The sequence below is a fragment of the Rhagoletis pomonella genome, unplaced genomic scaffold, assembly GCF_013731165.1.
Source record: "Rhagoletis pomonella isolate Grant_MI unplaced genomic scaffold, Rhpom_1.0 Rhpom_scaffold_00006, whole genome shotgun sequence".
In the NCBI taxonomy this organism is placed as follows: Eukaryota; Metazoa; Arthropoda; class Insecta; order Diptera; family Tephritidae; genus Rhagoletis; species Rhagoletis pomonella.
The window spans coordinates 41921082-41943081 of record NW_023458560.1 but is presented as its reverse complement, the minus strand read 5'-3'; the positions used below and the strand labels follow the sequence as shown (position 1 = coordinate 41943081).

Sequence of the window (22000 nt, the reverse complement as noted above, 5' to 3'; positions counted from 1 at the left end):
ATAAAAATATTAAAAATAAAATGTTAACAAGCCACAATAACATTGACTAAAATCCCTATAGTTACGTAAAATTGTGCTGTATATTTTATCGTATTTTACAATGCATTATTTTCTTGACGGCGAAATTATCGTATGTGCCATAAGAAAGTATTTTGAAGATATTTAGTAACAAAAAAAAAAATATAACAAAAAAAAAAATTTTTAAATGTAGAAAAAACGCTCTCCTGTAAAATTTTGGCACATACGATAGTTTTGCGCAAAGGTGTCGATATAATTTTTTCAAAAATAAATATTGCAAATTTTCAAGGATATTCCCTTTTATTTGATACCCATATTATTATTCAACATACTAGCACTGAATTGTTTAAATAATTTTTGAATTAATCATCTCTTTGAGATTTTAAAGTCCTTTAAAAAAATCCTAACGCCAGAGGTAAAAATACTAAAAACGCAGTTTTACTCTTTTTGGTCTCTACTTTCGCGAATATATTGGTTTGTTAGCACGGTGTAATATTTAAAGTTAATATGTATGTATGTATGTAAGTGGGTTGAGATAAATACATACATATGTTTGTTTGTGTTTGGTGGTATGATTAATGAGACCAACCGTACTTCTTTCGGAAGAACAGTACTTCTTTTTGAGCCGTTGTACTTCGTACTTCGAAGTACAGTCAAATGTACTTCTTTGCAATATTTTGTACTACCCAAGGCACATTGGAAAGGTAGTATCAGTGGAGCAGCTGATTTGATTTTTTTCTTTTCAAATTATTCGGTCTCTAAAATGTCAAATATTTTTAAGTTCTTCTTACAAAAAATACAAATTGTCAAAATCTTTTTGCATGTGAAACCTTTTCCAATACAAAACAAGCGCTTCAAAAGCCACGTTTGGAGCATTCACCTAACTCTGCAGCACAAACGCTGATTACTGGACCTTGCATATGATGGATCAATGCTTCGAGAAGCAAACAAAATTTACTAAGAAAGAAAGGCGCACCAATTTTTTTCCATATTTAATTTTTAATTCTTACTCAAAATCAGAACAGTTTTTGATAATTTAGATAAGACAAGCAACAACAAAATACATTTATATTTTGTTTTTGCTCTAATACCTGTTTGATATGCCTTGGTACTACCTTTTAAGTTGAAATTTCTTTAAATGTTTCAAAAAATTTCAAAAGGTTAGTCATCTGAGTTAAGAAAGGTACTCATAGATCAACACATAAATTATGTCTTTCAACACTTCACTTCTCTAGCTGAATAATTGCATTATAAATGGCTACTCAATAAAGAAAAACTTAAAAGGCGTTAGAGAGTTTAAAAATTCTGTGGCGAATTTTACTTGCTCCTATGGATATTCAGAAACTACTTTATCTATGCATTAAAAATTTCCTTACTAACTATCGTACAATAATTATTTTTTGGACACGAAATTGCTCAACGCTTCAAGTGGTTTTGATTACTTACACCAGGCTGAGGTTGAACGACCCAGTCGACTAAATTTACATCTCGAAAAATATACTGTTATTGTACTTAACTTCATTTTTGAGTCTGGGGAGACTCCTCGACATTCTCTAACTCGCAAAAGAAATTTGAAATAATCCCACATTTATTTAAAATTAGTAATTATTAGTTAGGTGGCAATAATTTTTTTTTGGTTTTCCAGATTTTTAAAACCATATATGTAAAATTTAAAATAAAAAAAATAAGTTGTTCAAAACTATTGTTCTCAGCATACCAGCGGAATCCAATAATAGACCGAAAAGGGAGCTTTACGGCTTTTCAAAATGTTCTTAATTTTGTTTATAATTAATAAGTATCAAAGTGTTTCATCATTTCTTTTTATTGAAAAAACGCTAAATTAAAAAAATTATTTACATTTTATTCGGTAACAAAGCACACACTTTGACTCCCCTCTCACTCCATATTCGGAATGCTCGGAAAACGCGCTTTCAAGGTGTTGCTGTGGGCGTCCTTTTTTACTCCATATTCTCTGTCCCTGTACGATTAGTAGATCGCTGGGAATGAGTGCCTTGTCTTAGAATAATAAATAGTATAGATTTGTACTTAATAAAAATTTATTTGTTGAATTGGTACACTGTTTCCGTTTTTTTATACCCGAGCGCACTTGTGCACAAGGGTATATTAATTTTGTTCACATAACGGTTGTTTGTAACAGCCAAAACGAATCGAGATAGATATAGACAAATGTATACATAAATGATCAGGATGAAAAAAGAAATCGATTAAGCCATGTCTGTCTGTCCGTCCGTCCGTCCGTCTGTCCGTCTGTCCGTCTGTCCGTGTACACGATAACTCGAGTAAAAATTGAGATATCTCAACGAAATTTGGTATGTTTGGTTTCCCTTAATCCAAGGTAGGTTGCTATTGAAAATGGGCGAAATCGGACTGTAACCACGCCCACTTCCCATATAACGGTAATTTCCAGAAATACGAAAACTGCGATATTTTAGTAACTACTGAAGATAAAGCACTCAAAATTGGTATTTACAATAATTTTTTGACAAAAAATAAGAATATTATACATTTTTGGAAAATGGGCGTAGCCACGCCCACTTATGGTTACATGTGTATATCTTGGTAACCGCTGTACCAATTTCTACCAAACTTGGCACAGTTATCGGCCTTGGTACAGCATACAAAATCGCCGAAAATTTTTAAAATCGGACGATAACCACGCCCACATCCCATATAACGGTAATTTAGAGAAATACAAAATCTTCGATAAATCAGTAAATATTGAAGCTAATTTGTTCAAAATTGATGCTTGCAACAATTCTTTACCAAGAAATACGTTTGTGATAAATTTTTGGAAAATGGGCGTGGCACCGCCCACTTATGATCACATATATGTATCTCAGTAACCCTTCTACCAATTTGTACCAAACTCGGTGTGGTTATTGTGCTTGCCACATATAAGCAAACCGTTGAAAATTATTGAAATCGGACTAAAATAACGGCCGCTTCTCATATAACGGTAAATTTCAGAACTGCTTGAAACTTCAAAATCGAAATTTAAGGACTCTAATTTACTCAAAATTGATACGCCCCGGCTTACCATGTAGCCGTAGCTTTCGGTAAGGTGAAAAACATATATTTAATACGTGCGCCGGGTATTTAATGTTCGGCTCTGCCCGAACTTAGACTTTCTTACTTGTTGGTTTTCAGTTTCTGTAATTCTTTGAGCTATGAAGTAGTTGGTCACATTAGGCGTGATCCACATGCTCTGCCAATGACTTCGACGTCATTGTTAAGCAGCTAAAATTTAACTAATTTGTAAAGTCATACAATTGTTTGCGAATACGTGTGTGAGTGTATTTGCGACATGAATATCTGTCAATTAATTTTTGATGTTTGCGAAAAATGCCAGCGGTCGTTCAAAGTCACGTTTCAAATTTCGACAAGTTGGCATTCGAAGAATTCATGGAAGCTGCCAACTAAAAATTTCCTTGCCTCGTGCTGCGCTTTTCACTTTCGAAAGTCGATATTTCATATTTCACAATTCAGACTTCATATTTTCACCCTCTTCTCTTCTTCCTCATTTTCATGTTTTCTTTTATTTATACGTTTTGTAAATGTTTTGCAGATTTCTTCGTTGGTTATGCGGGCGTAATTCCGTCACGCTCGTTAATAATGCCTTCAGGGCTGGATGTTTTCTGCACTTATTTTCCGTTTCTTTCTCATCCCCACTCACTTCTAACTCTCATTCTATCCTCATTTTATTTTTATTTTTGCAATTCGTTTTGTTACTTGCATATGCCTTTTGTTGCTATGCACTTAGCTTTCGAAATTCCACATCATTTGTTGCAAATATGCATTGTGGTTTGATATACTCTTTTCCATTTCAATGTGGCGCACTTGAATGCTTCGAGTTTGTTTGTTATCCTTTTTTTTGCATCAGCCGCGACAATTGTTGCTACGAGTTTTATTTTAATGCAGCTGCTAATGGTTACGTTTGAGTACACATTTTCTCATATGAGTGTTTCGTGAAGCGAATAAAACAGCGGTACATGCTTAAGAGAAGCTTTTAAAAACAAATTTCTACTAGTGAACCCGCGTGGCGTTAAAACGCCGAAAATTGTATTTAAAAAACTTAAAAAATTTTTCAAATTTTAGTCAGAGTTATAAGCGATCTGAGCGCCATATACATATACATATAAAAAATTAATTAAAAAAATTAAACTACACGCTAAAGTTTTTAATTTCACCTCCCATTCGAAAGAACAGTGCAAATTTAATGACTATCACAAAAAATGCCTTTTCGTATAATATGCATATGTATCTACTTAGTTAGATCGATATGACTTTTCGGAAAGGTGGTAAGCCAAATCAAATATATTTTGAAACTAAAGCTTTCATAAATATCTTTCGATTGACATCCATATCTTAATATTTGATAAAACTTGTGTATAAGTTAACTAAATTCCACTTTTCAAGCAGATGGCAGCCCTCTCCAAAAGTATTTTCAAAGTAAAATCTTCTTAAATCCCTTTCGTCTAACATTGTGATATACTTGTATTTAAACTGATGAACTAAATTTAATTTTATTGTTAAAACATGTGGAAACTCTCTTTTAAAAAGGTCAGAAATAAAGAGTTTTCAAACCCGCTTCGATTGATACCTATCTTTTAATAATTAATCCAACTTATTGAATATAACTTTTTAAATACGTGGCAACCGTCTTCAAACTTTCCAAGTTTTCAAACTAAAGACTTCTTAATACTCATTCGTTTGACTCCCATATTAGTTAATTAAATTAGACCTTTGAAACGGGTGAAAGCGCTCTTTAAAAGTATTTTCAAGCTAAACCCCTTGTTAACTCTCCTTCTTCCGACATTGCGATACATATTTTTAATTAATTGATGAATTATGTTGAATTTGATTTGTGGCAAACCCGCTAAATATAGTAGTAATAGTAGTAGTAGTAGTAGTAGTAGCATGTTGACACGCTGACAGGTAACAAGATTCACGGAAATAACGTCAATTGACACTATTACGCATCTGGTGCGAAATAAAATCAATTGACATTATTACCTATTCAAAAGCGAAATAGAATCCGTTGACATTATTGCTCTTTCAAACATTAAATTTGCGTAGCTTCGCAGCGGCCCGCCCAAATTTCCATTTTTTTTTTTTTTACCTTATTTCGCTTTTGAAAAGGTAATAATGTCAATTGACTTTATTTCACCCAAGTATGCGTAATAGTGTCAATTGACGTTTTTTCTGTTGATCTGGTTACCTGACACCGTGTCAACATGGTCAAAAGCGGCTCGCCATAGGTCAAACAAGTAAAAGGTCAACGAAAGGTGACGAATTGTATTTTTATTTGTGCAGCCCAGTATCCTGAAGTCGAACCTATTCGAAGAATGGGAGGAGCGAAAAACTGCATTTGCGTTGTTGTATGTACATATAAAAATACATGAACTTATTTATATACTTATAGATTAGTATTTGTTCTTTGCGAACGATTGTTTTCTAAAGCAGGGACAACAAGAACCAAATCTAGAAATCTATTATTGGGAAAAACCACAAAAGAATACTATTTATTTTCGCTAAAATATTTATTCATAAAATTGTTTCTTAAACGAGATTAATTTCTTGTAATATTTTCCCATGCATTACCTGTGTTATATGCCATTCATAATTAAATATATGTATCTCTATATACACATATGTATATTAGACTGCATCACTCCCCATACAAAAAAAAATCGGTGCTATTTTTCCATTGGAATTATAAAATTTATTATATTTTAAGACGTCCACCAATATATTTCGGAAAAATATTAAGATTTAAGTGAGCTGGACCGATTTGAAAATACCTCCAAAAATTTAGTTTTTTTTATTAATAAAAAGTTTATTTTTTAATATTTTTTGAAAGAAATTACCTCAGATGACTAAACAGTTTAAGCTTAAAAAGCTTGCATAAAAACATTTTTTTGAACTTTTTTCAAAAACTGGTTTAATGAGATTTTTGATGCATCGTTTTTATTTCTTTGCTAATAAACTCATTCAAAGGTTGACAGAGAAAGGTAGGATGAACGAACGTTATTCAAAGTTGAATTAAGATGTGTTGGTGAAAAATAAAAAATTGGGATACGAATGACTTTTTTTGGACAGAAATAAAAACAGTGTGAAAATACCTTTCCAATTCTAAATCAGAATAGTTTTGGCCCAGTTATTCAAGGTTTTCGTAAATCAATCTTTGAAAAAAGTAAAAAAACAGCATCAAAAATCTCGTTCTTACGATTCCGTTGAAAAGATTTTTAAATATTTTTATGCAGATTTTTTAAGCTTAATCTGTTTTGTCATCTGAGGGGACTTTTTTCAAAAAATTCTTTAAGAAACTATTTTTATTCATAAAAAAAATCCATTTTTGGAGGTGTTTTCAAATCGGTCCAGCTCACTAAAATCTTAATATTTTTTTCGAAATATTTTGGTGGACTTCTTAAAATATACAAAATTTTGTAATCCCGGCGGAAAAACTGCAACTTTTTTTGGTGATGCAGTCTAATGTATATACATATATTGCTATGAAATGGTGTTTTATTTATTTTCAGTTCCTACATTATCAACTTTTATTATGCGTAGTTTAGGATTCCCAGAGAATGGCTAACTTATTACTTAAAAATATAAAATTTAACTCCGTTCATGCGTAACCGATATTTTTCAGGCATCGATACTTTCTTTCGATACTACTTCCAAGTAAAAGTATCGATACCTGCACGGTATCTTTTTATCTCCAGAAAAACGTAAAAGAAAAGAAGAATCGCCTTTCTAACACTCCCACCTAACTGCTGTAACTTTTGAAGTAGTTGGAATTTCGGAATGTGGAAGCGCTGAAAATGTACAAATTTCATAGCGAAAAAAATACTGTTACAGAAAAAATTTAAAATTTGTTGGACTATGTTATTAGTGCAGAGACAATTGACCCCTTCGTAGAAAATACTTGTCACAACTCACCCACACTATACTTAAGTTAAACAAAAGTTTTATTAAAAAACGGAGAAAATGGGGAGGGGCGAAAAATTATTCCCGATTTGAAGTTTACTACAGTCGTTACAACTGTTTAGTTAATGTATAGATAAATGCTAACATCATATCCATTTCTATTGAACAGCCACATTTATACGATTATTTACAAAAAATTCAGTTACAGTATAGATAAATTTTTGGTACATTTATTTATTATATTTTCCATATCAAAAAGTGTACAATAATTCATCTCCTCTTTTCAGACGACTTTCATGAATTGGAGTGTCGCCGTGGAGAGTCATGTGGATTCGTCATTCTTCTGGGGCTATTTGATCACACAAATACCGGGTGGTTTCATAGCTTCCAGATTTCCGGCTAATAAAATCTTCGGATTGTCCATTGTATGCTCGGCAACGTTACATTTGTTGGTGCCATTGGTGATGGCCGTGTGTCACGGTTATGTTGTTATAGGTGTGCGTGTAACGCAGGGACTATTCGAGGTGAGTGGAGGTGTATCTCGTATGGTCTATTAAAAATGAATAGAAAGTGGAAGGAAGGGTCAGTTAGTTTATGAAAGAAAATATGAGCTGAGCGAAATGTACGTATGTACATACGTATATAGATACAAAGCTTTGTACGATATTTGTCACATAACAAGCGGTGAAATGAAATGCAACATTTTGAATGAAATTCGATTTGCCTTAAGCAGATCAAAGCTACTTGAATTTGACTATGTATGAAGCTGTGCCTGTGTGGCTGATTGTCTGCCCCGTCTCTTTGGCAGCGTATGAGCCATCAGCCGTATGATTTACAGAGGCATTCAAAATGAAATTGAATCATATGAAGAAAGTATTTGAATTTGCTGAAATAGTAAATCAGGCAAGCATATGTATGTACGTATGTGTTCATGTTCGTCTTATTAATGCGCTTGTGTTGTGTTGCAGCCGAAATGAAAACATGCTGTAATCTGCTTTTGGGCGTTGAGGGTTGCTATTGCTAAATAAATCCTTTTTGCCATCGCTTTTGATGAGTTACTCGATTTTTTTTTTGTTGCTTTTATTTCGTTTATTTTTGACAAAGCTTCATCATCTGTAAATCCGGCACTTCCTGTTGCCGCTGAATTTTTCTGCAAATCATATAAAAATAAATATACTAAAATTACAATAACAAAAAAATTTGATTTCTCTTCATTCGTGTGACCTCAGTGTCAGCGCATTTTCTTTGTATAAACTGTTTCCGTCTTCTTCATTTAATGCCTTCTTTTGTGTGCCTGCAAATGTAAATTATTTTCGCATTTTCTTTGTCCCCTTACGCCCAACAGGGTGTCACCTATCCGGCCTGCCATGGCATTTGGAGATTTTGGGCGCCACCCATGGAGCGTTCGCGTTTAGCAACTTTGGCGTTCAGCGGTTCGTATGCGGGTGTTGTTGTGGGTCTACCGCTGTCCGGTCTGCTGGCCGATGCGATTGGCTATCAGGCGCCCTTCTACGCTTACGGCACGTTTGGCATAACATGGTAAGTAGCGAATACCAAATACGACATGGAAGTTTAATATTTGGAGACGAAGCAAATTTTTGTATTAAAAAAAAGTCATCTAAATTTTTGAATTTAAAGCAGAATTTTTTAAAACTCATATGGCGTTATTTTGTTGGAGGGGTATTTACCATTAATTTGGATTTTGATAAAATATTTTTTTTTTTCGCAGTGTACATTTGTATGTATGTATCTATGTACCTATGTATATCTGCTTTTGTGAATCTTCGTTTATGACTCAATTTTAGAAAATTTATTTGGTTTTGCTATTTTTATTTCAAATGCGTTACCAAAAAAAGAATATTTTTAAATGCTTTTTTTAATAGTGCACGTTTTTTATCGCATTGTAAATTTTTATAACTACACACAAGTCAAAATACTTTGCTTTTGTTAATCTGCAAAATTATTACAAGGAAAAAAAGTTATTTAATTTTTACAAAAAATTTTCTTAATTAAAAAGGTCCAGAACATTTTTGTTTCTTTTTTTCAGTTAAATACAATTTTAAATAGTTTCAAATACCGAAATGAAATTTTTTCTTCTTTTTCTAATAGGTAAAATTTTTGTAGAAAGACGTGGCTTTTTTCATCTTTATATATTTGCATCAGTTTATTAAAAAAAAAAATTATTTAGAGGAACTGGTTTTGTGTATATTGTTAATAATATTTTTGTTAAAAAATAATGCAATTGTTTAAAAAAAATTTTAAATCTTTTATTTTTTTGCAATGTATTTACTTATAAAAATAATTTTAACTGTTATTTAACTTTCAGATATGGCAAAAAGTGTTTCTTTTTTTTTCTTTTTTAAACACAAATTTTATACACAGATAAATAGAAAAATTTCTGTGGAAGCACTTGAAATTTTTGTTCGCGAAGTAAAAATTTTTGTAAATTTTATTTCTGATTCTAATTTCACTTTTAAATATTACTTTTTACTTGTTTTAAAAAGTGTAGTTCAAAATAAAACTGATATTATTTAGCCATTCTTTACTCCCCAAATAAAAAATATATACATTTTTTTTTTTAAATTATAAATTCTGATTTTGTTTTTCAGTCTGTATGTTTAAACTTTTTTTCTGTAATATTTTTTTTTATTAAAAAAATAATACAATACTTTAAAAAAAGTTCTAAAATCTTTTACTTTTTGCAGTGTCTCAAGCTCAATAAAATTGTTACATACATATGTATGTATAAAATTTACTTCTACTACTTATTTAACTTTCTGATATGGGAAAAAGTTCTATTTTAAATAAAAAATTGTATACAAAGATTAATATGTAAATATATTTAGAAACTCTTAAAATTTTAATTTGTGGAGTGCACATTTTTATAAATTATATTCTTGATTCTAATTTATCTTTTAAATACTACTTTTTACTTATTTTCATTTCCCCATTTTTTACTCAAAAAAATATTTAAATTTTGTGTATGTAAATATTATTAATTTTGTGGAAAAAATTTTAATTTTGTTGTTTTTTTGCCAGTGTAATTTTTTTATTGTAATAGTTTAAACCTAAAACCCGCGAATATTAAAAAAAAAAAATAAAAAAATATTACATAAAAAAAATAATTGCTTTGAAAACGTAAATGGTGTTTTACTCCAGAAGAAATATTTACACTGAGAAGAATAAGTACACTGAAAAGAATTTTTGAAGGAGGTTTTTAATTCGTTAAACGCAAACATTAGCAAACAAAATTCTACCGTTTTTTGTTGTAATTCAGCGTAAAGAATATAAGCCTATAAAACTGGGAGACATGTGTTTAATTCAATTTTTTTTAAAACGTAGACAATAATCAAAGTATAAAATTTAATTTTTTTTAATAAAAATTTTAAGAGCTGAATTTTTTGCAGTAAACAAATAATTTAAACCCAAAAAATAGAAAAATGCACTGAAAAAGCCTTTCATAAAATAGTTTTAATTTAATTTTATTAATTTAAAAATACCATAACTAAACCAAGTGCAATATTAGTCTCAAACAATGTTTCTCAAATGCATATTCTCTCACGCACACCATCTTTTTCTCTCCCTGCTCCCCTTAGGTACCTCTTTTGGCTGTGGCTCTGCTTCGAGAATCCCCGAAAACATCCTGCCATTAGCGTACCTGAACTGAAGTATATCGAGAAGTCGTTGGGCGAGACGTCCATGCAGCCATCGATGCCATCGATAAGCACCACACCCTGGCGCGAGATGGTGCGTTCCATGCCGGTTTATGCCATTATCGTTGCGAATTTCTGTCGTTCTTGGAACTTCTATCTACTCGTGCTCTTCCAATCTTCATTTCTGAAACACAAATTTGGCTTCAAGGTCGAGGAGGCGGGCTTTATTGGTTCGTTGCCGCATTTGATTATGACCACTATAGTGCCATTTGGCGGCATGTTGGCGGATCATTTGCGTAAGAATGGCATTATGTCGACGACGAATGTGCGAAAGCTCTTCAATTGTGGCGGTTTCGGCATGGAGGGGTTGTTCTTTCTGTTCGTCGCGCACTCCAATACGGCGGTAAGTTTGTGGGAGGAACTTTTGTGCATAGTTTTTTTTTATGTAATTCTTTTAGACTGGCGCCATGTTTGCTCTCACCTGTGGCGTCGCCTTTAGTGGGTTTGCCATTTCGGGCTATAATGTTAATCATCTGGATATCGCACCACGCTATGCTAGTATTTTGATGGGTCTCTCGAATGGTATTGGTACTTTGGCTGGCATAATTGTGCCCTATGCGCTCGATGGTTTGATTTACAGAGATGTAAGTAATGCATATGTCTTTAAGTTTAAACACATTGATAGTTAAATTAATAACAAATAAATATGTAAATCGCGAGTAATAATTGTACGAATCGTGAGTATTAAAGAATACATCTAAAGAGGGCTGCGGCAAACTGTATATTTTGATATATTAATAGCCGTTCTTGGTTGCTAACCGGATATCCGGTTAAGATCCGTTAAATATTCAAAAACTCGCTTTACGCTACGAGATATCTATGTATGTAAGTGTTTCTGGTGCTAGGTTAGGTTGGGTTAGGTTGAAGCGGCTGCCTTCATCCAACGTACGATAATGCGTCAATACCTGCTTCGCTTAGGTCGGCCAAAAAGACAAAAGGTGGTGGTGAAATGAGCGTCTTCTCCCCCACATAAGGGCATGCCAGTGACAGAGGTAGTGCTCCACACTCTCGATTTCCTTCACGTCGCGTTAACTACGGCAGAAGTTATTGGCCGCCAAACCAATTCTGTTAGCATGCCTTCCAATTATTTAAGTACACAATGTGAGTAGTAGATTTTGAAGCTAGATCGTTAGGGACCTTCCTACATCCTATCACAGTTATAGACCAGATCTTGCAGCAATCCAGTGACTTGTTAGCAGCTTGGCTATCGGAGTATATAGTTACTGAAGACAGGTTAAGAGAGTTCAGCCTCTTTTATAGCCGGGAGTTCTGCTTGGAAGACACTGCAGTGGACTGGTAGCCTAAAGCAGAGATCTAAGTTGTGAGACCGAGTTGTGCTCCCAGTCCTTCCTCTAGAGGATGCAAGTGCAGAACTTGTTCTCGAGGCTCCATCGGTGGTGTTCTATAAGCTGGGGACCTAAACGCGTCGGGGTACTTGGTTATAATATTGTTGTGACCGAATCTTTGACAGTGCATTAATTCTTAGTGCATAGCAGCTCGCCTGTAGCTTCCCAAAAAGGTTTACGGGTAGAAAGTTTAGAAGTGTTTCCATGGCTTTGGTGGGTGTGGATGCTAGCGTAACTGTGATTAGCATGCATGCTAGCCTTTGAACCTTGGTAAGCTTAGAATTTGTGAGCGGTTTATCTAATGATGTAGAATAACATAGAACTTACCACTGCTGTGTAAATCCAGTGAACTATTGTGATCGGCCGATATCGGCTATATACGGGCGATACGGATAAACACTTGTGATTATATGAACGCTCTCACACATAAACCGATAACCGAACCGACATCGGCCGTGACGTCCGTCAGTGACGATAAATTCAAACATGTTTGTTTTTCTCGTCCGATGTCAGGTGAAAAGTACCAAAATGGACTGCGAAAAATTAACTTATTGTGTGCAAAAACAAAAAAAATTACATATAAAATCACATGTTTAGGGTATGTCAATTAAAATGTATCAAAATATTTCACTGCTTACAAAATTGTAATGAAAACTAGATTTGGGTGTACAAATACGGTCGGAAAATAATCTGGTTAAGTGTTCGCATCAGTTCGGAAGGTCAAATTGTTCGGCCGAAATCGGTCGGCCTATCGGATGCAATGTGCGCCTAGCGTAAAGCTATTTTACCAGTTGCCGAAACTTCAAGTTCAAATCTCTGGCATGGAGATCTTTGCCATCGAGTTAACTTATATGACCCCGATCGGTTGCTAGTATAACAGATACCGCCGTGAAATTAGGGCGGAATTCCGCGAGTCGGCCGGACAACATGTATCGTGCCGCTGCAAAAGTTACCTACTTGTAGATCCGTTGTTTGCCAACATGGACGCCGGCCGGTGTGAGAAGGTGTGTGAGATAGGCAGTTATAGTGAAGGGGTACGCTCGGAGGCCACACTGTCGAAATGCGTTATGCGGTAGATGTCTAAATCATCTTGATTTTCTGGAAAACCGCAGAAGATCCTCTAATAAAGTATTCCTTAAGCTGTCCAGCTGTCGAAGATGTACATTGTGCGGAATGGATTCTGTCTTTACAGGAATCCGAAACTAGCCGACAGGTCCAGTGTCCCATTGGTGATCCGGTTGGAAGTCGAGTATTCGGTTCTAAGTGCCTCAGCAAACTCCGTGTTTTTCGTTTATCGAACAGTAGACGAATTAAGTACGATACCATGCATGTTTGCAAATTAGTTAATCTCTCATTTGGTAGCTACTCTAGAGATCTCTTCCACTCATGAAAACCGGAATGGGAGGCTTTACGGTTTGAGCCGTTTCCCACAATCCTTTACCAAACTGTTATCTCCAGCACTCGGCTGCTTTCTCATATCCCGGTATACCATTGTATCCTGCGACCCAGTAGAGGTCAATTATACGCTATCGAAGAAATTGTAGCAATCTTTAGAATGACCTCATATCGAGTTAGACGTTACCCTCCTAAGGGCCTTAACCACAGCTTGAATCTCCACAACGGAGGTAACTATTGATGGAGCTATGTACATAGGCCTACCATGCTTACCATACATATATGCATCTCGCAGTTACTGCGAGAAAACGGCAGATCTTTATTCATCGTTTATTTTGGAGCCGTCTGTGTACTATATATCGAATTATCGTTACGATATTATGTTCCCAGTCACTTTTGAAATTGCATCCAAAATTAACTTTATTGATTAGGAAGGAATATCGAGAAGTATTCCTACCGCTGCTTAGGGAATCGAGCAATTTTCTGATATTGTATATACTTAGACAAGCTTGCCGTTACAACCTTTGTAGGTTGATTAGATAGTAATTGGTGGTGTCAACCGCGTCTCACCCTACCAATGCGCCTTTAGTGAAAAAATGTGTAACTAAGGCTGCGTATACCCAATGTGTTATTGCGGTCCTCTTCAATTGAACTCTTGCAGATGTAAACTGCATTGAAGGCTTCACATCTCCGTCCTTTCGCTTCACAAATAGCAGTGGTTCAGCTTTGGATGGATTAACCCCCAGACCGTTTTTTTTGCCTCCCACTCGGCAGATCGATTTATTGATGAAAAGCGAATCAGAAGGGGTAGTAACACACCCCGAGATATAGCTACAGCGAGTACAGATTTTCTTTAAATCAGCTATTTCTAGTGAGTCATAGATGCTTCGTTTACTGTCGGAAAGAAAAGTCAAAATCTGTCAATTTAACTCTATATATCGACGGCTGAGTGGAAGATCGATTTATTTCGGCAGCCAGTTCGAAAACGCCCTGTTTCAGCAAATGGTGCAAAAACGGCCTAACAGAGTTGCCAATATATTGAATTTACATTGAGATTGGGCGTTCCTCAACCATTTTCTGAGTTAGAGCATTCTTCAATCAAATTCAGAAATAGAGTGTTCTTGAAAAATTTGTTGACATACGCCGTTTTCGAACCGGCTACCAAGATAGGTCGCTCTTCCATTCAGCAGTCGATTTGTATACTGTAATCTTTATTTATTTAAATATAACCTCAAGGACCTGAATGGGTTAAAAAAATGTATGTATTTTTATCTTTCATAGCCCACCGGCTGCTGGACCACTGTCTTCACGCTTGCCGCCTGCGTACATTTAGTTGGCTGCACCTTCTACGGCATCTTCGCTTCGGGCGAACTACAACCCTGGGCCGAACCACCGACTGAAGAGAAGCAGGTGTGGGCGCCACCAATGGGAGCCATAGCTGAAGATCCCAGTCAGGGTGGTTACACCAAAGAGACGTCATTCGTAAGTTCAGAAATCAAGATAATTTTTTGACGTAAATTATTTACAAATGAAATGGACATGCAATAGCGCCATTAAATACGCACATAATTACTAAAGTATATAGTGCTTTTTTGTTGTTAATGCATAATTTTGAAGTTCGAACATAGACCGAACTGAATGCACTTTGTCATAACAAAAGATACATTAACCTTTTGTTGTCGGCTTTTTTTCGTTTGAATTGCCTTTTAATGCATTTCCATTATAAAATATTTTTATTTTTATCTTCCTCAATATTTTGTATTTTTTTCTTCGCTCCAAAAAACAGGGCGCACCACCACAATACACCGAACAAAGTCAAATGCAACAGCCGAATGCCATCAATTATGGTGCGACTGGTCACGTGGCCAACAATCCATTCGCCGCCATGGCTGCCACTATACCCGAGGAGAGTGTGGTGCCCGAGGCCACAGCTGGTGATGCCAGCGCGTATGGGGTATATGACTATGCCCAACAACAAACAATACAGTCTCAAATGCCAACCTACGACCAACAATACCAACAGCCGGCGTATCAGCAACAACAACAACCACAACAACTCAGCTACCAACAACCCTATCAGCCACAATAGAAAGTACAGGCGGAATGAAAGGAACACGGGGAACTAAGGGGAGTTAATAAATAATAGAAATAAATGCATCATAAAATGAAATTATAAAATAAATACAAGTAAGTAGCGAAATTGAAAAGGAAATTCTGAGAAAAAAAAACGAAGGTAACTGAAAGAATCATAAGAAAAATAGCGAAAGAGAAAATGAAGAGTTAGAAGCAAATACTCATAACTATACTCATTTATGAAAAAAAAGAATAACTAAAAATGTTGGAAGTGTAACTATTTTTAAGCTTAGTTCAAATCACTTACAAATCACTGCAACCAAAGTACTAAAAAACGCATAAAAAATTATGAGGATATGCGTGTATAGCAACAACTACAATACGCACATAAAAGTAAGAAAGCAAATCAAATATGTTAACAATAATAAAAACAAAGTATGCCAAAAGAAAAATATGGAGCAAAAACAAAAAAAAAAAAGTTTAATATGATTTGCTCATTCTTGGGCTTGTAAAAAAGTATTGGAAAATTGGCTTAAATCTCTGTTTTGGTGGTGTAGAATTCGCACAAGCAAAGAAATTTCAGATGCAAAAAAATCCTATACAAAATTTTAAATGCACGAAAATTTTATTTAACTTAAATAATTGTTAAAGCATGCATAGCTACAAAACTTTGCTCATAAAATTTTGTTGTTTTTGCTGTTGTTGATACATACAAACTATACAAATATTTTCCACGTGAAACCACATTATTTTTAATACGAGGGCGCTTTGACAAATCAGTGACTCTTTGAATAGAAAATTTTGTATACAGCAACAGGCTTTAATTTCTAAATCTACTCTGCTCTATAAAAGTATGTTTCCACGAGCTTCAAATTGGGCAATTTCGATTGTCAATTTCAATTTGAAATTGTACATAAATATTCACACAACAAATTTCCATTTGAGAACCAATTTCGATCACATTTGTTTACCAAATAAATAATTTTTTAGACGTATAAATCTTTCAAAGTTATAAAACTTTTAAGTTGCTATGAAAAAAATTAATTAATTTTTTTTTCAATTTCACCAAAATCTAGACTCGAACACAATTTCAATTGACATTTTTTCTATGGCTGAATTGAGAAACATATCACAATTTCAAGCTGGAATTGAGAAACCAGATGAAAGAGAAAATTTTAAGAGTAAAAATAATTTTACCCCTTTTGGTTCACAAGGACGAATAGATATTAAAATTGCCCTTTAAATTAGAAGGGCTAAATTCGAGGATGTGATCGTGTGTATATTGGTTATTCACGTAAAACCACTTTCAGTGGTAATCAAATATAAAATTAAAAAAAAACATTTTCAAACCCATTCGTCCTTATACACCAAAAAATTAATATCTTTTAATTCTACGGAATTTTCTCTTTACTTTGATATACTTATTGTTACTCTACATTGCACTGAGTTTTTAAAATAATTTTTTAAACTAACCATAACTTCGAAAGTCCTAAAAAAAAGTGACGCCGGAGAGAAAAGCTAAAAACAAAGTTTTACATTTTGGTGCAAAAGTGGCTGTTGAATGGTGTAATCGTTAAAGGAATTTTGTTTTACATTTTAGCTTCGGGTTTTTCATGGATATACACAATTTTTCTATCGAGTTAAGCTATTATGTTGGCGGCAGGCAACCGCAGACAATACTAAACTTGAGAAGCCGATATATGGAGTAATTTCAAATATTGCCAATCTATATTTTGATAGATCACGGATTTTGTAAATGTTAAAAATCATTTGAGAATTTAAATCGCATCAGGGAGATGCAAGAATTCCTTGCAATCCACTTATGTTATAAAGAAGGAAGCTATATTCTTTATAGCAAGCCTCATCTCAGAGACAATGTAAAACAACGGGAAGGGATGTGCAATGGATTTCTGGACCCGTGCCTTCCGAGTTTTAACTTCACACAAAACAAGGTCTTTTTCCACAAAAAAAAAAAAACAACTGATACAATGAATGACCAAAGTCCTGGATGAACTGATGGCTCCAAGACCGTACACGGCATAGGAACAGTAGTCTACACCATACAACCCAGAAAGCTCCTTTTCACCAGCATGGAGCAAGTTAAATCTGTTTTTCAGGCCGAGGTGCATGGCATTGAACTCTGTGACCTGTCATTGCCATTGTCAAGAGCCCTCCATTGCTTTCCAAAAGTTCTTTTGCACATGTTGTATGCTGCTAGATATTTCTTAGCTCTCTCCTCGAAATTATTTTTCCAATTCAACTTGAAGTCCAGAATGATTCCGAGTTATTTTTTCCTGGGAGGACACATTCTAAGTAGTGTCCCCTAATTTCGGTAGAGAAATTGTTGTCCTAGTACACAATACCATTTCTTTCTAGGAGGAGTTAATCCACAATCCATTCTGGTTGGCCCACTTAGAGATATCACCCAGTGCACCCTCCATTAGGGCACATATCGACGACAAAAATTTTCCAGTGATCACTAAATCGTCGGCGTAGGCGATAACCCTTATTCTTCTAGTTTTAAAAATCTCCAGAATTCCGTTCACCACCAGAAGCAAGAGAAGAGGGGATACGGCACCTTGAGGCGTGCCCCTGGTGGTTTTCCTTCTCACAGATCCCGTGCCTATAGTCGCGTTGATTATTCTGCTCTCGTGCATGGAGTCAATCAATGTCACCATAAGGCGCTGAATGCTGTGCTCAGAGAGTGCTTTGCTTATCGCCTCAGTTCGGACATTATTGAAGACTCCTTCAATATCCAGAAAGGTGGCAAGGGTGTATTCCTTAAGTTTCTAGCGATTTCTCAATAGTGCCGACCACTTCGTAAAGAGCGCTGTGTCCATTTTGTGGATACTAACGCTGTACAGCTATAAATGTTATTTTTTCGAAAACAGTTTAACCAGCCTAGCAACAACAGCAAAAACAAACAAAGTAGATGAAATGTTTTATTTTTCTATAGTTGTCAAAAATCATCAGTTCTTTCTACCTCATGTGTCATATACCAAAACCTGTTTACGAAAATATACATACATACTCATGTAAATAAATTTATTAATTTATTACATAAAATGCGTTAATTGTACAGTACTAAAAGAAGAAACAAGTTACCGGCCAGCTGAAGAAAATATAATTTTAAAAAATTCACTTAAAAATATGTATAAACGAAAAGTTGATCAATATTTTGAAAATTTATAACATGGTAGAGGCCAAACGTAGTTTGATATACACTCAGAAAAAAAGTAAACCAAATACACATATTTCTGTTAACACATGATTTCGTAATTGTAACCAAATAATGTAACTATTTATAACCAAATCATGTGTTGAGAAAACATATTTAGTTGACGTAACTAAACTCCTTTCTCAGTGTATTTTCCATGGACGTAATTCGGAGCAAAAGTGAAACTAAAGGAATGTATTGAATTTTTATTTTTATTTTTTATAGTGAAATTTGTAAATTTGTGAGTTAAATTGGAATATTAAACAAAAATTGTTTTCAAATATATTATTCCGCATTTATGAGTTATAAAAATATTTCATGCTAGGTAAAATTTAAAATATAAATTTAGCTAAATACGCGTTAAAATTACTCACCTAAAACTGATCGAGCTTTTGACCTCTTGCTATCACGAAATAAAATAAAACAAAATCAAATCAAATAAAATAAGATCAAATAAAATGAATTGCAATAAAACATAATTAAATTAAAACAAATTGAATTAAATTAAACTAAATTTTATTAAATCAAACTAAACGTTAAAAAAAATTAGATAAAACAAAGTAAAGAAATGAATTAAAATAAAAGATAAAATAAAAAACTACCATAAAACTACAAAAAATAAAATAAAACGCCATAAAATAAGAAAATTAAAAAAAAAAATCTGTATTATAAGTAAAAAAAAATTGTATGTATGTTTGTTAGTAATGTGTGTAACTAATTGTTTTTGGTTTTAACTTAGTCAAACGAAAAACTATATTGATGTTTTTTATCATTACCATTGATGATATTCTAAGCATAAGCCAATAATAACCAATAATAATAAATAACAAACTACAAATGTATAGCGATTATTTAGAAAAAAGTAAAAAAAAAAAAAAGATATTTAATTAACGAGCCTATTCAAAGTATTCGAGAAAGTTGTTGTTTAAAGATTAATAAAAATAAATGCATATATAAACTGTTAGATGATGCAAAAAGAGGCGATAAAAAAATTATATTGTAAATTACTATAAAATTAAAACTTAGTTTTGTTATACGTTTTAATTAGTAGTTAAAATTAAATAGTTTTAAAACATTTAGGTGTATCTATAAATAAATTTACTGTAGGAATACATATTTATATTTAAAAAAGTTTACATATTAAAATTTTGTATTTAATTCAAATTAAATAATTTTTGTTGAGCTTTAATTCAAATTTTACAAAATTCATTGTTAAAATTTTTTTGTTAATACTTTCAAGGCTAAAGTCAATATGCAATTTTTTTAGGAAAGGCTCCAAACAATTAAAAAAAGAATAAATTAAAAAAAAATATCTTGCTTCTATTGGGAAAAAAATTTAAAGAGCAACTGATTTAAGTATCTAATATCTCTCTAAATTTATCCCTAAGTCCTGGTGCAACGTCATTTCAATGCAGCAACTTAGTAAAAATTGCTCTCCAATATAATGGACAATTCCAATGAAAATGTTAAAGACAGAAAAAACGTCGGCAACATCGCCTTCATTGTACGAGTATGTTGCACAAGGTAGTGTTAGCAGCCACATGTCTCTAGCAACAATGTTGCGCACGAGTTAAAAAGGAAACAAATAGAAAATGACCGCACATGGCCTTGCCAATTCATAGGCTATGCAGGGGATTTCTAAACTTTGTCACTTCGCGGCGTACTTACCTTCTTAGTTGTTTGTTATAGCGTTCTAGACAAAACTTACACTGCAATAACCCACAGTTACACTTATCAAGGGTACAAATGTAAGCAACTTTGAGGCTGCAACAGGAATTTATTAGAATTTACTTATAAAACGAAGAATTGGACAAACCATAAATATAAAAAACAACACTAACGGTAAAACGTCCAATGGAAAGTTTATCAATGCGACGTGTGGGCTTGCTGCTCCCCAACTCTCATTTATTTCTCGACATTAATTTTGAAGCGATGCGTGCTCTTTATTAAAGCTTCCACAGCTGAAAATCGGGCTTCGCCAAAATGTTATGTTTCACCTTTATCCAAAACTAATTTTGTTTTAAAGATGTTTGATGTCCCATGAGAGTTTTAAGAGGCGCTTTTCGTGTTGAAAAGTAAATTTTGGTGAAGCTTGACCACGAAAAGAATTCTGAATCCATCCGAGCTTTTCGACATTCTCCTCCGCAAAATATTTTGCAACCAATTCAGAGAGCTTTGAAGAAACATTGAACCCATTGGAGGCCGCGAATTTATGCAATTCACGGATACAATCTTGACCGATATTCTCATTAATTTTTCTTATTCACAACTGCAGGTATTTTTATAAATGCGGCAATTTTTTCTAAAAGCTTTAAGATGTGCAAGTCGTTATCTTGCTTAGATAGATTCGAGGCGGTGTCTCAAATATATCGTACAAAATTTGCCAAGTAGCTAAACTAAACGAAAAAACAGGTTCGGCAAAATCCAATCAGCTGTTTTAGAAACGCTGCTTGTGGATATAGTTTTTCTTTCGGGACCATTTAGGCCAGTTCTGAACTAGTTTGGGCCAGTTCTGAACTAGTTCGGGGCTAATTTAGTACAAGATCAAGAGTTCGGTACTTATTCGAGGCTAGTTTTGTACTTGTTCGGGAATAGTTTGGGATGAGATAGGGACTAATTCGGTCCTAGTTTGAGACTAGTTTCGTACTAGTAAGCGACTAGTTTGATAGCAGTTCTGGCCTAGTTTGGTACTACTTCGGCACTAGTTTAGTATAGGTTCGGGACTAGTTTGGTACTAGTGCTAGTCGTGACTAGGTCGGGAATAGTTTGGGACGAGATCGGGTTCGGTACAAGTTTCGTACTAGTTTGCGTCTAGTTTGGTACTATTTAAGGACTAGTTTGGTACCAGTCTGGGAATAGGTCGGGTTGTTGGGGCTAGTTCGGTACTAGCTTGGGACTAATTTGGGACAACTTCAGAAATTTTTAGGGACTATTTTAGTATCAGTTAGTGACTAGTTCCGAATCCGTTTTTTTATTGAGCACTGTACTATTTTTTCGAAAATTTTTTTTCAACCAAATGTGTTTGCGGTTGAATATGATTATTATATAATGGCTATTTTTCCCTTGTAGGCCATTATTTCAGCTTTTGAACCCATATTTTTGATATTTTTAACGGCATCCTATCGAGAGTTCTATGTTTTCGTCCATCGACGCTCTAAATCGTATACTGTGGGCCGCGTGTATAGCTCACATATCTAGATAAAGTCTATGACACGGTCATATCTGAGATTTAATTGAGGACTCTTTGACTTCGACGCAAGAGCTCCATTTTGGATGAAGCAATGGGT

General features: G+C 34.0%; 1 protein-coding gene across 1 annotated transcript in view; it reads left to right on the top strand.

Moving 5' to 3' along the window:
• The window catches only part of LOC118741688 (vesicular glutamate transporter 1-like), a 40341-nt gene extending 24765 nt beyond the window's left edge, over positions 1-15576 (top strand). Inside the window, exons 4-9 of the mRNA XM_036473661.1 lie at positions 7257-7493; positions 8315-8508; positions 10566-11025; positions 11081-11266; positions 14705-14905; positions 15210-15576. Of these exons, the coding sequence (XP_036329554.1) occupies positions 7257-7493; positions 8315-8508; positions 10566-11025; positions 11081-11266; positions 14705-14905; positions 15210-15512 (1581 nt within the window). The 3' untranslated portion in view covers positions 15513-15576. The remainder of the gene's footprint in view (positions 1-7256; positions 7494-8314; positions 8509-10565; positions 11026-11080; positions 11267-14704; positions 14906-15209) is intronic.
• The last annotated feature ends 6424 nt before the right edge of the window (positions 15577-22000 follow it).